The 16584-nt window shown below is 42.3% G+C and overlaps 1 protein-coding gene across 1 annotated transcript in view; it reads right to left on the reverse strand.

Annotated features, from left to right (window-relative positions):
• Window positions 1–608: 608 nt before the first annotated feature.
• eipr1 (EARP complex and GARP complex interacting protein 1) overlaps window positions 609–16584 on the reverse strand; it is a 53183-nt gene continuing 37207 nt past the window's right edge. Inside the window, exons 7-9 of the mRNA XM_054614017.1 lie at window positions 9409–9576; window positions 5728–5895; window positions 609–1204 (exon numbers count right to left, since the gene is read on the reverse strand). Coding sequence (XP_054469992.1) covers window positions 1030–1204; window positions 5728–5895; window positions 9409–9576 — 511 coding nt within the window. The 3' untranslated portion in view covers window positions 609–1029. The remainder of the gene's footprint in view (window positions 1205–5727; window positions 5896–9408; window positions 9577–16584) is intronic.

The following is a 16584-nucleotide window of genomic DNA, read 5'->3' on the forward strand; positions in this document are numbered from 1 at the left end:
TCGATTAATCAATTAGTCGATTGATTAATCACCAGACTTTGCTTTACAGCATCTTTCAGCGCATTGTTTCGTTTTTTTCAGACCGCAAATGTACTGCTGCGATTGGGTCTCACCACAGACAAAAGTTACCAACTTGCTATTGGACACGGTGGAACGTCAGCGGCTAAACAGCAGCAGCTAAGTAGCAGCTGAAGATTATTTCTCTCAGGAGTTGGTTGAGACCAAAAACAGAGCTAAAATGAGAGTGAATGTTAGACTCAGGTGACAAGAAACGCGACTCTAAATAAACGACCATGTTGCTCTGTGTCTGCTGGACGTGCACATATGTGATCATGTTTGCCATATCAACTTCCCAAGGTCATAATCTGTCAATGTTGTGTTCACGGCGGGTTCTGCTGCCCCCAAGTGGCACAAAAGATATTGCAGGTTTATTGATGAATCAATTGATTTAGAATCAGATTCATGGATGATGGAAATAGTTAAATGTAACCCTAACAAGCCATAATCGTTAATAATAACATAACTTTACTCAAATATTATGTTTTCATTTGCATTTGCCAACATAACATAAATGACAACAAATAGGACTCAGACAAAATATCGTCAGGAATTAACATATTTATGCACATGATGACATGACACAGACATTTTTTGGGATATATGCAACGATGAATACGGTTATTTTTCTCATGTATGTGTTACATGACAAATGTTTTTCCAGGAGTCATTTAAGCCACAAACACTTTTATTGTTTCCAGCGGTTAGTGGATCACATGGGCTACAGTGTGTTTACATCACACACTGCAGCTGGCAGCGTCTCACACAGCACACTTACTGTGTCACGTTAGAATGGAATGTCTATCTTTTTGTAGCAAAGTTGATGTTTACAGCTGTGTTACTTTATCTTCTCTTTCTTGCTTTCTGCACACACACACACACACACACACTGCACACACACACACACACACACACACACACACACACACACACACAAACACACTCTCTGATCACCTGTCCCACCCCAGCCTCTCAGAGCAGGATGCGGTACTTGAGGGCGCGGGGGACCCTGTTGATGACGAGGCGTCCGTCGTAGCTGAGCGAGGCGAAGAGCCAGGGGTCGGCCGACGACCACTCGGCCGCGTACACACTGTCCTCGTGTTCCTCATAGGTGGACACCACGCTGTCCTGTAGGGGCTCCTTACCCCTGAATCACACACATAACACATAACAAAGACAGATGAGCTATGAAAAACGGAAGAGGAAATGAATCACATCTTGCAGACTCCATATAGGTCCCGATAGTGACAGTTTGACAACTAGTACAAAGGACCTGGAGATACTAAAATTAAAATTACTGTGAGGAACTTTGAACTGTTTTTTAATTTCTCAATTTAATCCTGATGCCTCTATATGACCTACATAGATACACAACACCTTCTAGATAAGATATAATAACTATATCTATATAGTTGTACTTGGTGCTTGTAACATCTCCTCGCTGCTCCAGAACTGAGCAAAGCAGACTGTCAGACACCTTTTGAACAATCATGTCTGAAGGCAAAAGTGTTTATAACTTCTGAACGGCCACGCTTGAGGGCAGAGATAAAAAATATTTCGGTCGCTATTATGGAAACTTTCCTTATAAGCCTTTATATTGTCGCACTAACTGTAGTTGCACAAAAAAATACTAATTGTGGGAAAAAGTTATTATCAGAAATAAGTATTTACATTTTAAATAAATTATTAAAATTTGATTATATAGCCTTAGTGTGGTACATTCCACCCCCAAAAAACGTCATATAAATAAAAACACATAATACCATGTAGCCTATCTTTTCAAAGAAGAATTTGAAAATGTAGAAGACAGATATGAGGGCATAAAACTAATGATCTGTATTATTCAAGACTCAATAGTCTAACAACGGCATAGCGGTCAGTGCTGAAAAGAAAACGTTTAAATCGGAAATTGAATCGAACCGTGAACCTAAAATCTAAAGACAAATGAAGAACTGATTGGATGTTTCCCTGAGGTCCAATATAGGCTCATTTCTTTAATTTCTTACAACACATTTGCATAGGCCGTTCTTAAAAATGACTTTAAGCCATCATTGTTAACATTCAGGTTTACTAGCTTGCAATTTTTTTCTTCTTCGCCCCTTTGAGGGCGCACTGCTGCATTCCTTTCTGCATTACCACTATCAAATGTTAAATCAGCAAACCCGGAACAAAACGTGTACTTCATCACCTGAGTGCTTGCATGCTTGCGTGAGCATACTTGCGGACACATGTATGATTCAAGTAATGCAAACATGGCTCAACAGCACTACTAGTGGTCATATATATATATACATGCTGTCACACAAGCACACACAACCTGTGCTTGTGTGGGTTCATCTCTTCGTGTTGGTGACAGCCCACACACACACACACACACACACACACACACACACACACACACACACACACACACACACACACACACACTAACATACACACTCTGAGGACTGGAAAGCATTTACTTTGTTTTCATCTCTCACACAAACCACCTCCCCAGTGCTGAAACATTTCTCCCACTGCTCCAACAATGTGACAATAAATAAAATCTTTAGAATTATCATCCAGCATTATTGCCATCCCAAATTCCTCCCAAACCCCCCTGCTGTAAGTAGTCCTGAGGGAAGGCAGTGACATACATATTTGGATTTATTTTACACATTAACTGTTTCTCACAGACAGTAGCTGCTCCCCCCGGGCTGCAGCCTGAAATAAAAACACTCTTAAGTGCTCCGCTCGTATAGATTCATTGGGGAAGAAGAGAACAAGAGGGTATGTGTGAGAGCACTCCACTGATGCTGTAATGCTGGACTTTGCCTCGGTGTGGCTGTAAGGACTGTCAGGTTTTTAGGGATCATGTCATTGGACAGTTCACCTGCTAATGGAAAGTATCGTGCACTATAAATAGGGTAACATTTGTAGCCGGCTCACAGTGATAAATAGCGACGGTTGTTTATTAGGTACATCTATTTTAAATAAATTAATTCAACAGTTCTACGATAAATCCTACCTTCATGAATGTGATATTGTTCATTTTTAACCGTTTAAAGGTGTAACGTGTCAGATCTGCTGGGTGTGTTAAATCTTTGCATGTACTGAAATGAGCCCGGTTGGTTGCCCCGCCCGTTCACAGTGGGGTCGAGTCAGTTCCCCCTCGGGTTTGCATTGACTGAATTTGTGTCGCTACGGCTCCGCTAGCTTGAAGTTTGTATACATAAGCCCCCCCCCCCCAGCCGAATTAGTCTCCCTCTGGCAGGAAGGACGGAAAACTAAAATATGAAAAGTGTTCTTATTTCTGCCACTTGAGATTTCATTAAATAATAAAATATCAAAGCGTACACTAGTGAAGATTATAAAATAGTAGTGTGTTTGTTTGACCGGCTCTCAGAGTTACAGCAGTTTGGTCGAATGTTGCGTATTATTGCCCTGCTGTTAGTTGGCTCTTTTTTTTTTTTTTTTTTCGTTGGTGGACAGCCATTAAAAAATCTGTGTAATAAAAAAAAACTGTTGAAATATAAATGTAAGATTGACTTAAGATGTAGCATTGCAATTCTGCAGTGTAATCTCAGATATCAGTCAGCCACTTCCTGTTTCCAGTAGTACGTGTGGCCTATGTTAACACCAGATATTCAACCCAGTTCAACACCTGTGGGAGATTTTGAAGCAGCATGTTAAGGCTTCGCTAGAACCATCATCAAAACACCAAATGAGGCAATATCTTCTGACATTACATTTAGTGTATTCTTTTCATTTTTCACCAATCTGTGCGTTAACATCACCTTGTTAATGATTTGTTTCATTTGTCAAACCTGCCTTGCAAATAAAAATCATACTCCTTTTGCTTGGTTATCTTTAAACTAAAGATCTGCAAATTTCACAATCTGTTGAATCTGAAAAGCAACCGTATAAATTCAGAAAATAGTCACAACCCCTGGAGGAGTTCTGTACGTAGTGGCCGGGTGCTGTGAAGTGGACAGGTACTGTACACACAAGAGGGGTCAATAAGTATAGTGGAAGGGTTCAAACCAAAGCTGAGTGCTGGTGATTAGGAAGAAGAGGTGATAATTGTGGATGAGAGTCAGTCATTGAGAGTAAGAGCCGGTAGTCATGGATGAGAGGGGGAATTGGACCATAATGGACGGAGGAAGGTGGCAGATTTGAAAAGCACTGAATGGAAACTGTTACAGATGATATCCCTGCAAAGTCTGAATGCCAGGGAGGAACGCTCTGGAGTGTTTTGACAGTAACATATTTCGAATGTTGTGACTCTGCATTTATCATGTCAATGTATGTGAAAGGGAAGGTTCAGGCGGTTTAATCTTCGGGAGGACTAATATCAGACGAGCGGTTCAAAACACACGGTGCGTTTTCGTATATGCTTCAGCATCTGACTGTGTGTTTCATCAGGCTCCTTGTGGCAGTCCAGAAACATACAAGGGAGGTATAATTTAAATAAAACCCATAACAGATATGATGTGATGAAAGCTAACTGTCTGTGCCGGTTCTTTGAGGTACTTTGATGTATCCATAGTCGGTGTATTACCAACAGTACATGGCGGTCGGCATGCCCCCAATTTGGAGCGGCAGACATCTGAAAATCCATGTCAGTAAAAGTGTACACTATATTTAGAATATTTTCAATGCTTTATCTTGCCGTCAGAAATCCAATCCTGATAGTAAACTAGAGCTGTTATCTATGCCTTATTCAAAACCACCAGACTTTATTGACAAAATAGTAATTTAACATGGAAGAACTAGAGTTTCTGGTTTACATCTGCCTTGCTCTGTTAGGTTTTTTTGTGTTATTGTGTGACTTTGTTGTAAAGTTACTGTTTTTGTCTAAGGATTACGGTCTGGTAGCTTTGAAGAGAACAGAGGTATCGTCTTCAGTTCCCCATCAGAAAGTGCTGTCTGACAGCAATGTAAAGAGGCCCAAATGTTCTAAATATATCATACACATATACTGTGGTGTCTAAAAATACATTCCCAGTATTACATTGCTTTGCTGCAATGTTGGTACTCATTGTTTGCTTCTCCAAACCTCATACAACCCTGCATCAAAACATCAGAACCATCCATTTAGCTTTAAAGATTCCACCTGTGAATTATTACACAGATTAAATTCAAAGAAAGGGTTCTAGTGTCCAAATACTTTAAGAATAATTAAGGTCATTAATGGATCACAAGGTTAAAGGAGAGTAAGGTAGAAGTGTCATCTTGTAAAATGAATTGGAGTTACAGCATGCATCCAAAAGAATGAAATCACAACCCTGTTAATGTTTAATAAGAGGGGAAATGAAGGATGGTTTATACATGGTTATAAACATACATTATTGGCAGAGGAGCTAATAATGCATCGCATAATTACAATTCATTTCTGCATTCAGTATTACTGAATACGAACTCTCCTGAAGCGTAGCATTAAAAAAAAAAAAAAAAAAACGAGACACTTACCTGTGACCTCCTCAATATTCACTCTCATAACAGTCAAGTTAGATACTGTGGACAGTTAAAGCCCTGAAAGACTATTATTACTCAGTTTTTACTGCCTGGAAAACCATAACTGGTAGAGAAATACATGAAATCCACGCTGAAATGAACCTTTGTTTTCATCTTATTCTAATCACTCGAAGCATTTCCTTCTCTAACCCTTAGCCTGAGTTGCTCTCTTACTTGTCCTCCTGGTGGTTGTCCTCCCCATCGCTGAGCTCCTCGTCGTCCACCAAGTGGCCGAATGGCTCCGAGGAGATGGACACCATGTTGGAGAGGATGAGGCGGCTGTCGCTGCTGGCCGTCAACACCAGCTGGTCATGGCTGTGGTTGTAGCGGACGCTCCACACCCTGGGATGCAAAAAACAAACCAGTCCAACATTAAAAAGTGTGTGTGTATGTGTGTGTGTGTTTGGGGGGGGGGTGCAGTACATTCATGCATGGATGGATGTATTTAAGAGCCGTGTATTCATCTTCTGTTCCGAACAAAAGCTCCACGTGGAAACTGATATCACTATAGTGAGTAAAACCACATGTACGGGAAGACCACACATGCTGAAACACACACACACACACACACACACACACACACACACACACACTCCCACATTTGTGCAGAGAAAATGTCTGTCTCCATCTCTCTTTCACACACTCGTGCCCACGCAAATCATGCAGAAAATGCAGCGTTCTCACAGTGGGATTCACAGCAAATTATGCCTCTCTGGGTGTAGACTCAGATGCCAACAATTGAGGATTTGGTACCTTTCAGTCTATATTTGGGCTCAGTTCACGAGCTGATGATCATCATCATAAACTCCCTCATCCTGCTTTTATTTGTCGCTCTGATCCACGTTTAAATCCAATTCCTCCCCACACTTCCTCTCTCCATTTTTGTCCCTCTCTTTCTATATCTCTGATTGTCAACAGTGTTTCCCTCTCTTGCTCTTTTTCATCCTCCCTCCCTCCCTCCCTCTCTCTCTCCCTCTCTCTTTGTGTTTGCCTCTCTCCCTCTCTGTGTCTCTGTGAGCCCGGGGCACAGCTCAGAGTGCGGTACCAGTTCCCTCACAGGGAGGGATTGAGGGATAACGGAGGCTGTTGACAGGAAATCAGCCTCGGCCACGCCGTTCCCCGTGCTCCCCTAATCCGCTTCCCTGCTAAAAAATAGTCCCTAATACCCCCAGCAGCCCTGAGGCCATATCCTGGCTGCGCTCCGAAAATTTTTAAAAAAAGAGCAACCACAACACACACACACACATATATACTGTATATGCATCACACTAAAGAGAAGTGTACACACAGGACAAATACACGCAGACATATGCATTATGGAAATGCCTGAACACAATCAATTGCATGTAGCCACACATAGAGATAAAAAGAGAACCCTTGCAAAAATACACAGATTAGATGGCACACACACACACACACACACACACACACACACACACACACACACACACACACACACACACACACACACACACACACACACACACACACACACACACACACCTCCTATCTGAAGAGATCCCATCTGCAGCTATCTACAGTTATGGATATGTTTGCCAAGTCTATCTTTCTTTTGGAGATAACGCCCGCACTCGCGCGTGTGTGTGTGTGTGTGTGTGTGTGTGTATGGCTTTACCCGGTGAGGATTGGTGTGCTGCAGCAGTAGCCCAGTTTGGTTCGCAGACACACTGATCATCTATTCAGCTCACACAGGAGAGAGAGAGTGTCTCCCATGCACACACACACACACACGCAAGCACATACACACACTTCTGCACCACACTATGTTCAGCTCTTAGCACCGCCCGAAGCCTCACAGAGGACGAGCTAGTGCAGGACCCGGCTGCCTTCGACCAACACTGACTCAACCCTCACTGACAAAATGAGTAGCTGCCTATTTAATTAGTAATTAGTGTATTACTACCTTTTATTGCACCAGCAGTAGTTAGGGCATTTCATTAGTAAGGAGATAAAGCCATTATTAAAACCAGAAACCAATCAACAGTGAAGCAAAGCAGTTATCATCGTGTTTATCATTATTGTTACTGGGTTTTACTCAATGTGCCTGAATTTCACTCCATGCTGTGTAAAAGGCTATTTAAAAAAACAAAAAAACACAAATACAGTATAATTATATTAGATGCAGGAACTACTTTTCCCCCCACATTCTATTCAAATTTGATGTAATCATAAATGCTTTTTAACCTATTTTTTGTAATAAACTTGAAGATAAAATGTTATGTCCCCAACACAAGTTCAGTGAGCTGTGGGGGAACGTTGGAATGCGATGCACTATTAGAAAATATAAAAAGATGTAGTGTCTCTTTAAAGGAACAACTTTTAGAAAAATGTTGATTCACATAAAAAGAATTATCCCTAAAATCTGTCACCTCAACTTCCATCAACAAATGAGACTTTTACTAACTCGTGGAAAACTCGGTACACCGAAACTACATTTTTGTCTGTTACCCCTAGGGGTTTGTAGCCGGGCACATAGTTTAAGTTTCATTTGCCCAGATTTTGAGATATGCAACTCTGAGATGTCTGTCTCCTCTGTCTCCCCCAATATACAAAAAAGCTGAATGGATTTTTTTTTAATCTGGCAGACGCTTCGGACTATGAGGTATATCAGCATAACATTTCATTATAATGGCCATCCAGGGGGAATTATTTCACCAGCTGATAGGTCCAATTCTCCTGTATGAGCTTCCCCTAATAATCACCATATTGAAAAGTTTCATTGAAAATTGTTGAACGGTTTGTTGCACAGCAAATGGAGCAAAACTGCACTGTGTGTGGTGAGCTGAAGAGATATACGTTAGATACAGTGTTCATTTTTGGGTGCATTTAAGGAGCAGTGCTTAAAAAAAAAAAAGATTATGTTTAATTTGCTATAAAACCTTTCTGATAATAGTTAACATTACATTTCTATGGTTTCCTAATGAATTACATTTCTGATCAACGTTAGAGCCAGGCACATGCATGTTCCGGTATGGCACGATTAGCTCGATGTGAGCTGTATTGTGATTGTTGAAATTCTCTTTAAATCTTGAGAGCAATCAATGAATCAAATACTCTGATAATAAAATAAGAAAAAACTCTGGCATCTGTACCTGCCAAAGGTCTGTAATAAACATGTCCTAATATTTAATTAGGCCTGAATGAAATGATTGGCCGGGCTACCAGCTCTCTACCTGATCACACTCTGGATTGGAGAAGAGTTGGCAACTCTAGCTTACTCTTTCTGGTTTCTTAAGATTACCAACCCTAGCTTTAACCCTGTGTACAGAACTAATCAGTCTTATTATAGAAGTACAGTATCCACACTCTTTCAAAGAAGAGATCCTAAGAGGCATCAGGTTAATGAGTATCAAAAGTTTATCTGTGGCGATGCACACTTTCTTTACTTACATTTACATGTGTCACTGTGTCCTTATGCCTCCTTGAAGGCTCATTGTTCAATAAAGTAAAGTTTAAATGACCATAAATAAAATTCCATTCGCCTCCATTAGTATTAGGTTGGATGCAAAAATGGACAAAACCTGGGGAGCCTGGGATCATCTCTCCCTGCATTATATCGCAAAGAAAAAATGGCTTAAATTAGCTTAGCTATTATTCAATTTCAATTGAACATTAGCAATTAAAAACATGTACTACAGTCCAAGGACCAACTGCCTCTAGTTTAACAATGTCATACTCCCAAACATGGGAGGATGAGAGCAGGTAAGTGTGACACTTGAGCAGGACGGATGCGTGCCGATAGTGGAACTTAAACTACGGTGCTCTGGTTCAAGGGCAGTACCCACACCACCATCGACCCCTGATCCTGAACCCCCCCCCCACTAATCCACCCACCAGTGGGAGTGCTCCTCCAGGGTCTTGACGGGCTCCTGGACGTTGCGGACGTCCCAGAACTTGACCTTGCAGTCGTCTCCGCAGCTGGCCAAGTAGTACTGGCGGTTGGGGTTGAAGTCCAGGTCACGCACCAGCTGGCCATGGGCGTTCTCTATACAGTAGATCTGACTGGAGAGGGAGAGAGAGGGAGGGAGGAGAAGAGGTGATTAGAAAGAAGACAGGAGGCATGGAGGGGAAGACAGATGAAAGAATTAGGATGGAGGGATAGGAATGAGAGGAAGCAGCCGGGGAGAGAAATGATAAGAGGGAGGGATGGAGGAAAGGGAGACAGAGAGAGAAAGAGAGAAAGAGAGGGGGATATGACAGAACAACAAAAGGGTTAGGGAGAGCGAGATAGAGAATGATTCACAGGGTCCACACACGCCGGAACATTCCCAGGCTAAATCAAAGCCTCCTCTGTGTCTGTCAGTGAAGGCCAGGCTCAATAAAGAAGCCGACACCAGCGGTGGTAAATTATAAAGGCAAGCCTCATAACCGCACAGCCTTGAGATCCTGCTAGAGTGAAGTTAACAGAATGACATGACAGAGGAAGAGAGACGCTCACTTTCCATCTTTCAGGCCACCTCCACCTCCGCCACCTTTCATGTGCCATACATTATTCTCCTTATCTTCTCTCCTTGAAATGTACAATAAAAAATGTTAGACTATTGCTACCTCTTTTATTTGCTTCTTGCTCTGACCTTCCAAACAATATTTATTTATGTATTGCCATGGTTTCAAGAGCCTAACTAAATTCTCATCGTGAGCTAGAAAAATTAAGTAAAGGTAACAGAACAAAACAGAGCTAAAAGGAGAATGAATTTAATATTGAATGAATAAATAAGCAACTGTTTGTATAGACCAATATGACCGTTGATTTGTGCTCCAGCGCCGCCGGCCATTTGGTGTTGGATTGTCACTGATAGTGAAAGTACAGATACCTGGCTTAATCACCGTCAGATACCTCCCCTTACGGCAGTTAGCTTTACTCATACCGGTACCCTTGAAGCGATAACCATACCAATAGAGTACTTCATTTAATACCTTTTCTTTCTACTTCATTCCAAACCCATCATGTGAATGGAAGCTGTGTCTGTGTGCCACTGGCTAGCCGCTCTGCACTGCACTATTACGGCAGTAACCACTGATAATGCCGTTCCGGAATCGCAACACTTCCCCCCCCAGTTATCCATTTTCAAAACATTAGTGTGAAATTTATTATCACAGGCTTTGAAAAAAAAACAACAACAACAACAACAATACATGTCTTTCCAAACTGCACAGTGCAGATGTAAAACTGCTGATGAACTCTGCAGCATAACTTACCAGCTCAAGGTTATAAATCAAAAAACTGAGCCTGGTTTCTTGCACTGATCAGATGTCAAACATATTTCAATAAAAAAATGAAAATGATTCCATGTTGTAGGGCCTTATGAATTTTACCTCTATTTTTTTTAAGGTGAAGCTTATTGTGGGAGATTAACAGCATCAGTTGGTGATTTTCAGGTTCTTGAGATCTGAAAGTAATATTCACCACAGTAATGGTGGCTTGTTTATTCACTTCAATGCCTTCAACCTGGATTTGTCTTATAAAGTATGACAAAATATCCAAAGGATTGTAAAACAGCAGTAAGAAAGTCAGATTTTTGCATTAGCAGTCCTTCTATATGTGTGTAATAATGTCACAAACCGTACAGGTATATATCAATGGTTCTGCGGCTAATATAAGAAGCTGTCTTTGTATCCTCCTGATACTGTTTTCTAAATAAAAGAAGGATTCAGCAATCAACTGAGTGTCAGAAAATTGTCACTCATTTGAATAAACTGGCAATTAATTAGATCTGGAACTCTGCCTCCGCCATAAATGCAACACGAGACTGCAGAAAATCAGCACTTGCTTTTCCTCCACCACCGTTTCCTCTGCAGGCTAGCCTAGTGAAGCTCGGCTCGGCATGGTGCTGTTCAGCAGAGTGGAAAGCCTCAGTGTTATGGCCCAGCTGGAAGCCAACAGCAGCTAGCCAGCTAGCTAGTCACCCCTGCTGATCACGTTAGGCAATTAACATGCTAATTAAAAATCTCATTAAAATAAAGGAGGTATAAGAGAATGACCTCAGGCAGACCGCTGGGCTTCAATTAGGTCAAGACAACTCAGGGACTGTGTGTGACTCTGTGTGTGACTCTATGTGTGACTCTATGTGTGTGTGTGTGTACTGGACCGTGCCGTTGGTGTCGGCATATGGAGCTTGACAATGTCAAGCAACTTTTGTCATGGAGCATAGACTGAGTATTCATGTTCTAAAAGACTTATCGGGCAAAAATGAGTGTGCATAAATCTGTATCAGGTTTGCACTTATTAACATGTATAAGCACTCTGATTCCTGGTTATAAAGGAATTTTGTTCAACATGTTATCTGGATATTTCAAGATTTCCAATCATGAGCTGTGTCCCATTTGCTTACTATTTACTATACATTTTGTGCGTTCTCATCAGTATAGACCTAAAATGACTTTTTTAAGGGTTGTCATTCTGAGGGATCAGGATCCTTATCATCTGATAAACTCTGTGTTTCAATATTAGCGTTCCAAAGTCATTGTTTGATTGATATCTGACAGTTTTTTGGGTCAGTGGTTCCAGAACTACACCAAGCAGGGTTTCCAAGTGCAAGTTCATCTTAGATACAATACAGCTAAGGTTGTTAATGTTGAGAAACCTCCTAGAGAGACAGTGGCAAAGTTGGCAACCGAAGCCACGCCCCCAAAATGATGAACGAACACGGCTACTAAAACGTATGTAAAATAAAAACTGGATATGTGGAATGGCTCTCCTGGTATACAGACAACTGAATATGCGCAGTAGTGTTTCTGCTGCGAGTTCCCAATCATCCCATAGGCCCTTTTCTCGGCGCAAGGAAAGTTTTGCAAATCTAAGACACCATGGATCAAAAATGAATAAAGTCACAACCGACATTGTTTGCAGTTTGAGGTGTCCTGATAAAAGTTTTAAGGACGTCTCTTTAACAATGGTGGTCAATGGGGAAAATGCCTCTTGGGCTAGCTCCATATTGATAAAACACTAGCTGGCAAAAATCTCTCCTCACTGCTACTTATTAAATTAGCCTCACGCAAAACATTTAGGTAACACTAGGAAGCTCATTTTCAGATGCGGACACCGATCGTCTTCTGTACCAGTTAAAACAACAAACATCGCCGAGGCGTATTACATCAGTGGTAGAAAATCAATGTGAGTGACATTATTCATTCAAGCCAGTGTCTGCGTCGGGCAGATTGTTTACGGGTCGAGTCATTTATGAGGATCACTCAATTTCCTCAATTTATATCAATATCAAAAATGTCTTACATTAAGCTAACAATTTATATTCAGTTTCATCTTCCTATGCATTAACACTTGCTCTATGGAGTAGTTATTTATTCATTACATTTATGGAACCTGATTTTAACGAAGACAGGCCACCTTAGAATGAGTCGACTTGGAACTTTCGGTGAACTCAGCCAAAATAGCAATTTCATGTGTAATTTTGAGCCGGAGCACATGATTTATTTACAGAGCTCCCTCCCTCTCCTGTGTGTGACTCCGAGGTAAGAGGCGTGACCCCGGGCTGCAGGGTGGCTGGTGTTCAACCCGGCCCGCCGTGGAATGGGACGCGCCCGCCGCGTGAAGAAGGAAATGGAGCAGGAAATTGGGTTAGTTTCGCTCGTTCCCTCTCTGGTGTCTCTGAGCAATCCCCCTCCACGCACGCACGCGCCCGCACACATACATACTCACGCATACGCCCACCCCGCCTCACCCCTGCCCCAGCTAATAGCGGAGAGACCTGGGACTTTTTGGGATGTGTGCGGGTGTGTGTTTGTGTTTGTACGAGTGCAGAAGATTAGAGTTGTGGCCGGCCTAAGCCACCAAACACACTCAATCTCAAGTCATCCAGCCGGCTAGGCTGAGGGTGTGTGAGAGTGTGTGATGGGGGGGTTGATGAGGGGACGGGGGACCTATTACACACACTGTTAGGCGCACACAGATAAAAACATAAAACTGGGAAAACACACAGCCGCAAATACTGTTATGTGTGTAAATACAGAGGGAGATTTAGGTGTGTAAGAGGGAAGCTACAAAGGTAGACAGACAAGCACACATTTGGCCATCACATACAAACACACACACACGCACACACACGCACACGCACACACACACCAGTCGTTCACATGCACCATCCTGGCTTAGCCCGAGTGATAAATCTCTCTGCTGAGGGGATCGACTGGAACACAGACGCTCACAGTCACGCACACACACACACACACACACACACACACACACACACACACACTGTTTCTATGACAACTGCTGTGGGGAGGGAGGGGGAGAAAAGAAAAATCGAAAGAGGAGAGCAATCATTTCATCGCTGATCAAAATTAAAGCCTGGCTTTGAGATGGAGCTGGCAGAGAAAGAAAGATGGGAGAAGGAGAGGCAGGTAAGAGGGAGGGAGAGAAGGGGGAGGGAAGAGGAGAGAGGGGGGGGGGGGGGTCTCTCCCATGCACAAAAGTAAGGGATCATTAGAGATCATTTGGGCAGAATTGATTTGGGGGGGGGGGGTCTTGATGGCTGGCATGAATTGCTCCCAAAAGCCGATGAAAAAGTAGTATAACAACTAAGTATGAACTTTAAAAAAAATAATGTTACATCCCCCAGACTTCATTTTGTTATAATTAAAGAACGAATTCAGTACATGGAACTGGTTCTTCCCTAACAAAAAGAAAAGGGGATTCCTCCATTACATTTTGGATTATTCCAGAAAATAAGGTATTTGTCAAACAAACGTTTATGATTCTTATGCCAATGATAATCTTTTCAAATGAAGTGCAAATGACAATTACTAGAAGTAAAACACTAACACCACGGTCACATGACTTCACGTTACCACCACTTAGAGATCCAAACATTCCCTTGTCATAACGGCTGATGTGCTGATGTCTGGAGTGCCGAGAGGTAACAGAACATGCCATATAACTACAACGCCACAACAGGTGGAAGTTCAGCCAAGTGACCGTTTTTGTTGTTTGTTGTCTAGCACTAGCTGCCTGGGTTTGTTGGGTCTGTTAGGTTTATGCATTAGGAGTGACATGGGTTAGGGTTAGAATATCAGAGTAAGCCAATCAGAGGCAGATTAGGGCGGATCATTACTTCACCACCGTGGGAAAAATAATATTACGTCCGATATGGATAAAAGAAGGTATCGAAGACTGACAGAATGAAAAAACCTGCTTTAGTCTAACTCCGTAGGAAATCAAGAATTCACCATTTCAATAAGGATTTCAAGTGGTAAACCAGCCACCGTTAAACCATCCTTGTAAACTGCATATGAGGCAGGCGAGGAAGGAGAGCTTGGCAGGCGTAGCAACAGTAACTAAGAGGGGTGGTGGGCTGGCATCACAAAATCTTTTACAAAAATAAAAAAGAATAAATAACTATAATACGCCGTTATGAGAGTCACAATATCATGTCTTGCTTGTGTCTTCTAGGGAGGAAGGGGAGCACATGAAAAGGTCACACGCGATCCATCTGACAGTCGCTGGGTTCAAAAGGTCACCCTCGAATCAACAGTGGCGTGCAGAACCCCGCTATTTAAAAAAGAAAAACAGCCGACATCTTTTGCATAATGGCTCTGCGTTGGAATGCGATATACGATAATCCTAGCGGGCGACACTTTTTGCATAATGCTGGCGTATTTGAATACGTGAATAAAATATGATGGAAAAAGGGCTTTTTGAATAATGGTTTACCTTGGGAAACCTATCATTATGGCACGCCAAAGCACCGCCGCATCTGTTGAGCAGGTGGAGTGAAAAGGGCCGTTTTCTTTTTTGGGTCAGAAGGCGTGAGGTGTGATCAGGAGCCTCCGTCATCTGTGTGGGTGACGAGTCTGATGCTGTCGAGTACACAGACAGCTGGATTTAACCTGGACTGTGAAGGAGCTAACGGCGCCACTATCAATCATTTCACCTTCTTTTACGCACTCTCTCTCTCTCTCTCTCTTTTTCCATATTGGCTCATTGTGATCCTTCCTTCCTCTCCTCTTGCTCACATATGCACCAATACACACCACAGGGGGAGTTGTAGAGCGTCCATGCTTCACTGCAGCACTGCAATGCTTTTCAGTAGGCACCCTGCAGTGCATGGTATGGCCGCAAGCATGACAGCTATTACACAGCTCTAAGTGTGTGTGTGTGTGTGTGTGTGTGTGTGTGTGTGTGTGTGTGTGCCCCTTCACTCTGGAACTGTCGATCCAAGAGGGAATTCAGGGGGAGACGCGGTGGAAGGACATGTCCAGTGACAGGCATGTCTCTCTCTCCCTCTCTCTCTCTCTCACACACACAGACACACACTCACAGCTGTATGCCCAGTGGCTAGAACTCCATTGGCTAATATTATTCAAAGGCTCAAAGCGCCCCAGTGTGCATAGAATGACACACAGTTGGTTTCCCTCAAACAACACTGTTTTTTTCATAATTTTTCTACAAAGACATTTTGACAGAATTGTTACGAGTGCACACGTGCATTGGTATACCAGGCTTGCATTTACAGTTTAAACTATGATTTTTCTGTCTTGCAGGCTACGATCATTGCACCTGACCGGCATGGTTGCATGATGCTGCAGGAACAGAAAAAGAGTCAGCTGGTCCCCTTGTCACAAAGTTCATGTTTTCTTTTGTAAATGGCTTTTTGGTTAGATGCCTGATATAAGGTCTGTGGTTAACACAAGCTGAAAAGATATTGTTTTTTTCTACGAAATTAAAAATACGTCAGTTAAAACTACACTCGCGGCTTAATGAGACTAATACGTTTGGTGTGTACTCTTTCAATCGACCGTTATAGCAGCGGTCGTGGCAGACGAACCTGGCTCAGACTTTTCTAATTTTCAGTGTGACCCCAATTATTTGCCCCAACTGGAAGCTCTGAGGTTCCATCACTTCAATCACATCGAGCTGCTGCGTATTGAATCAGTTGCGTATTCAATCAATATCGTGTGATATTTTCACAATTGTCACAGCCACCATATTCCTTGTAAAAATGTCAGCTTTTTCCATGTATTTCTCATCAATTAAGCTCTTCAACAATGCTGCCG

The sequence above is a fragment of the Anoplopoma fimbria genome, chromosome 15 (assembly GCF_027596085.1).
Source record: "Anoplopoma fimbria isolate UVic2021 breed Golden Eagle Sablefish chromosome 15, Afim_UVic_2022, whole genome shotgun sequence".
NCBI lineage: Eukaryota > Metazoa > Chordata > Actinopteri > Perciformes > Anoplopomatidae > Anoplopoma > Anoplopoma fimbria.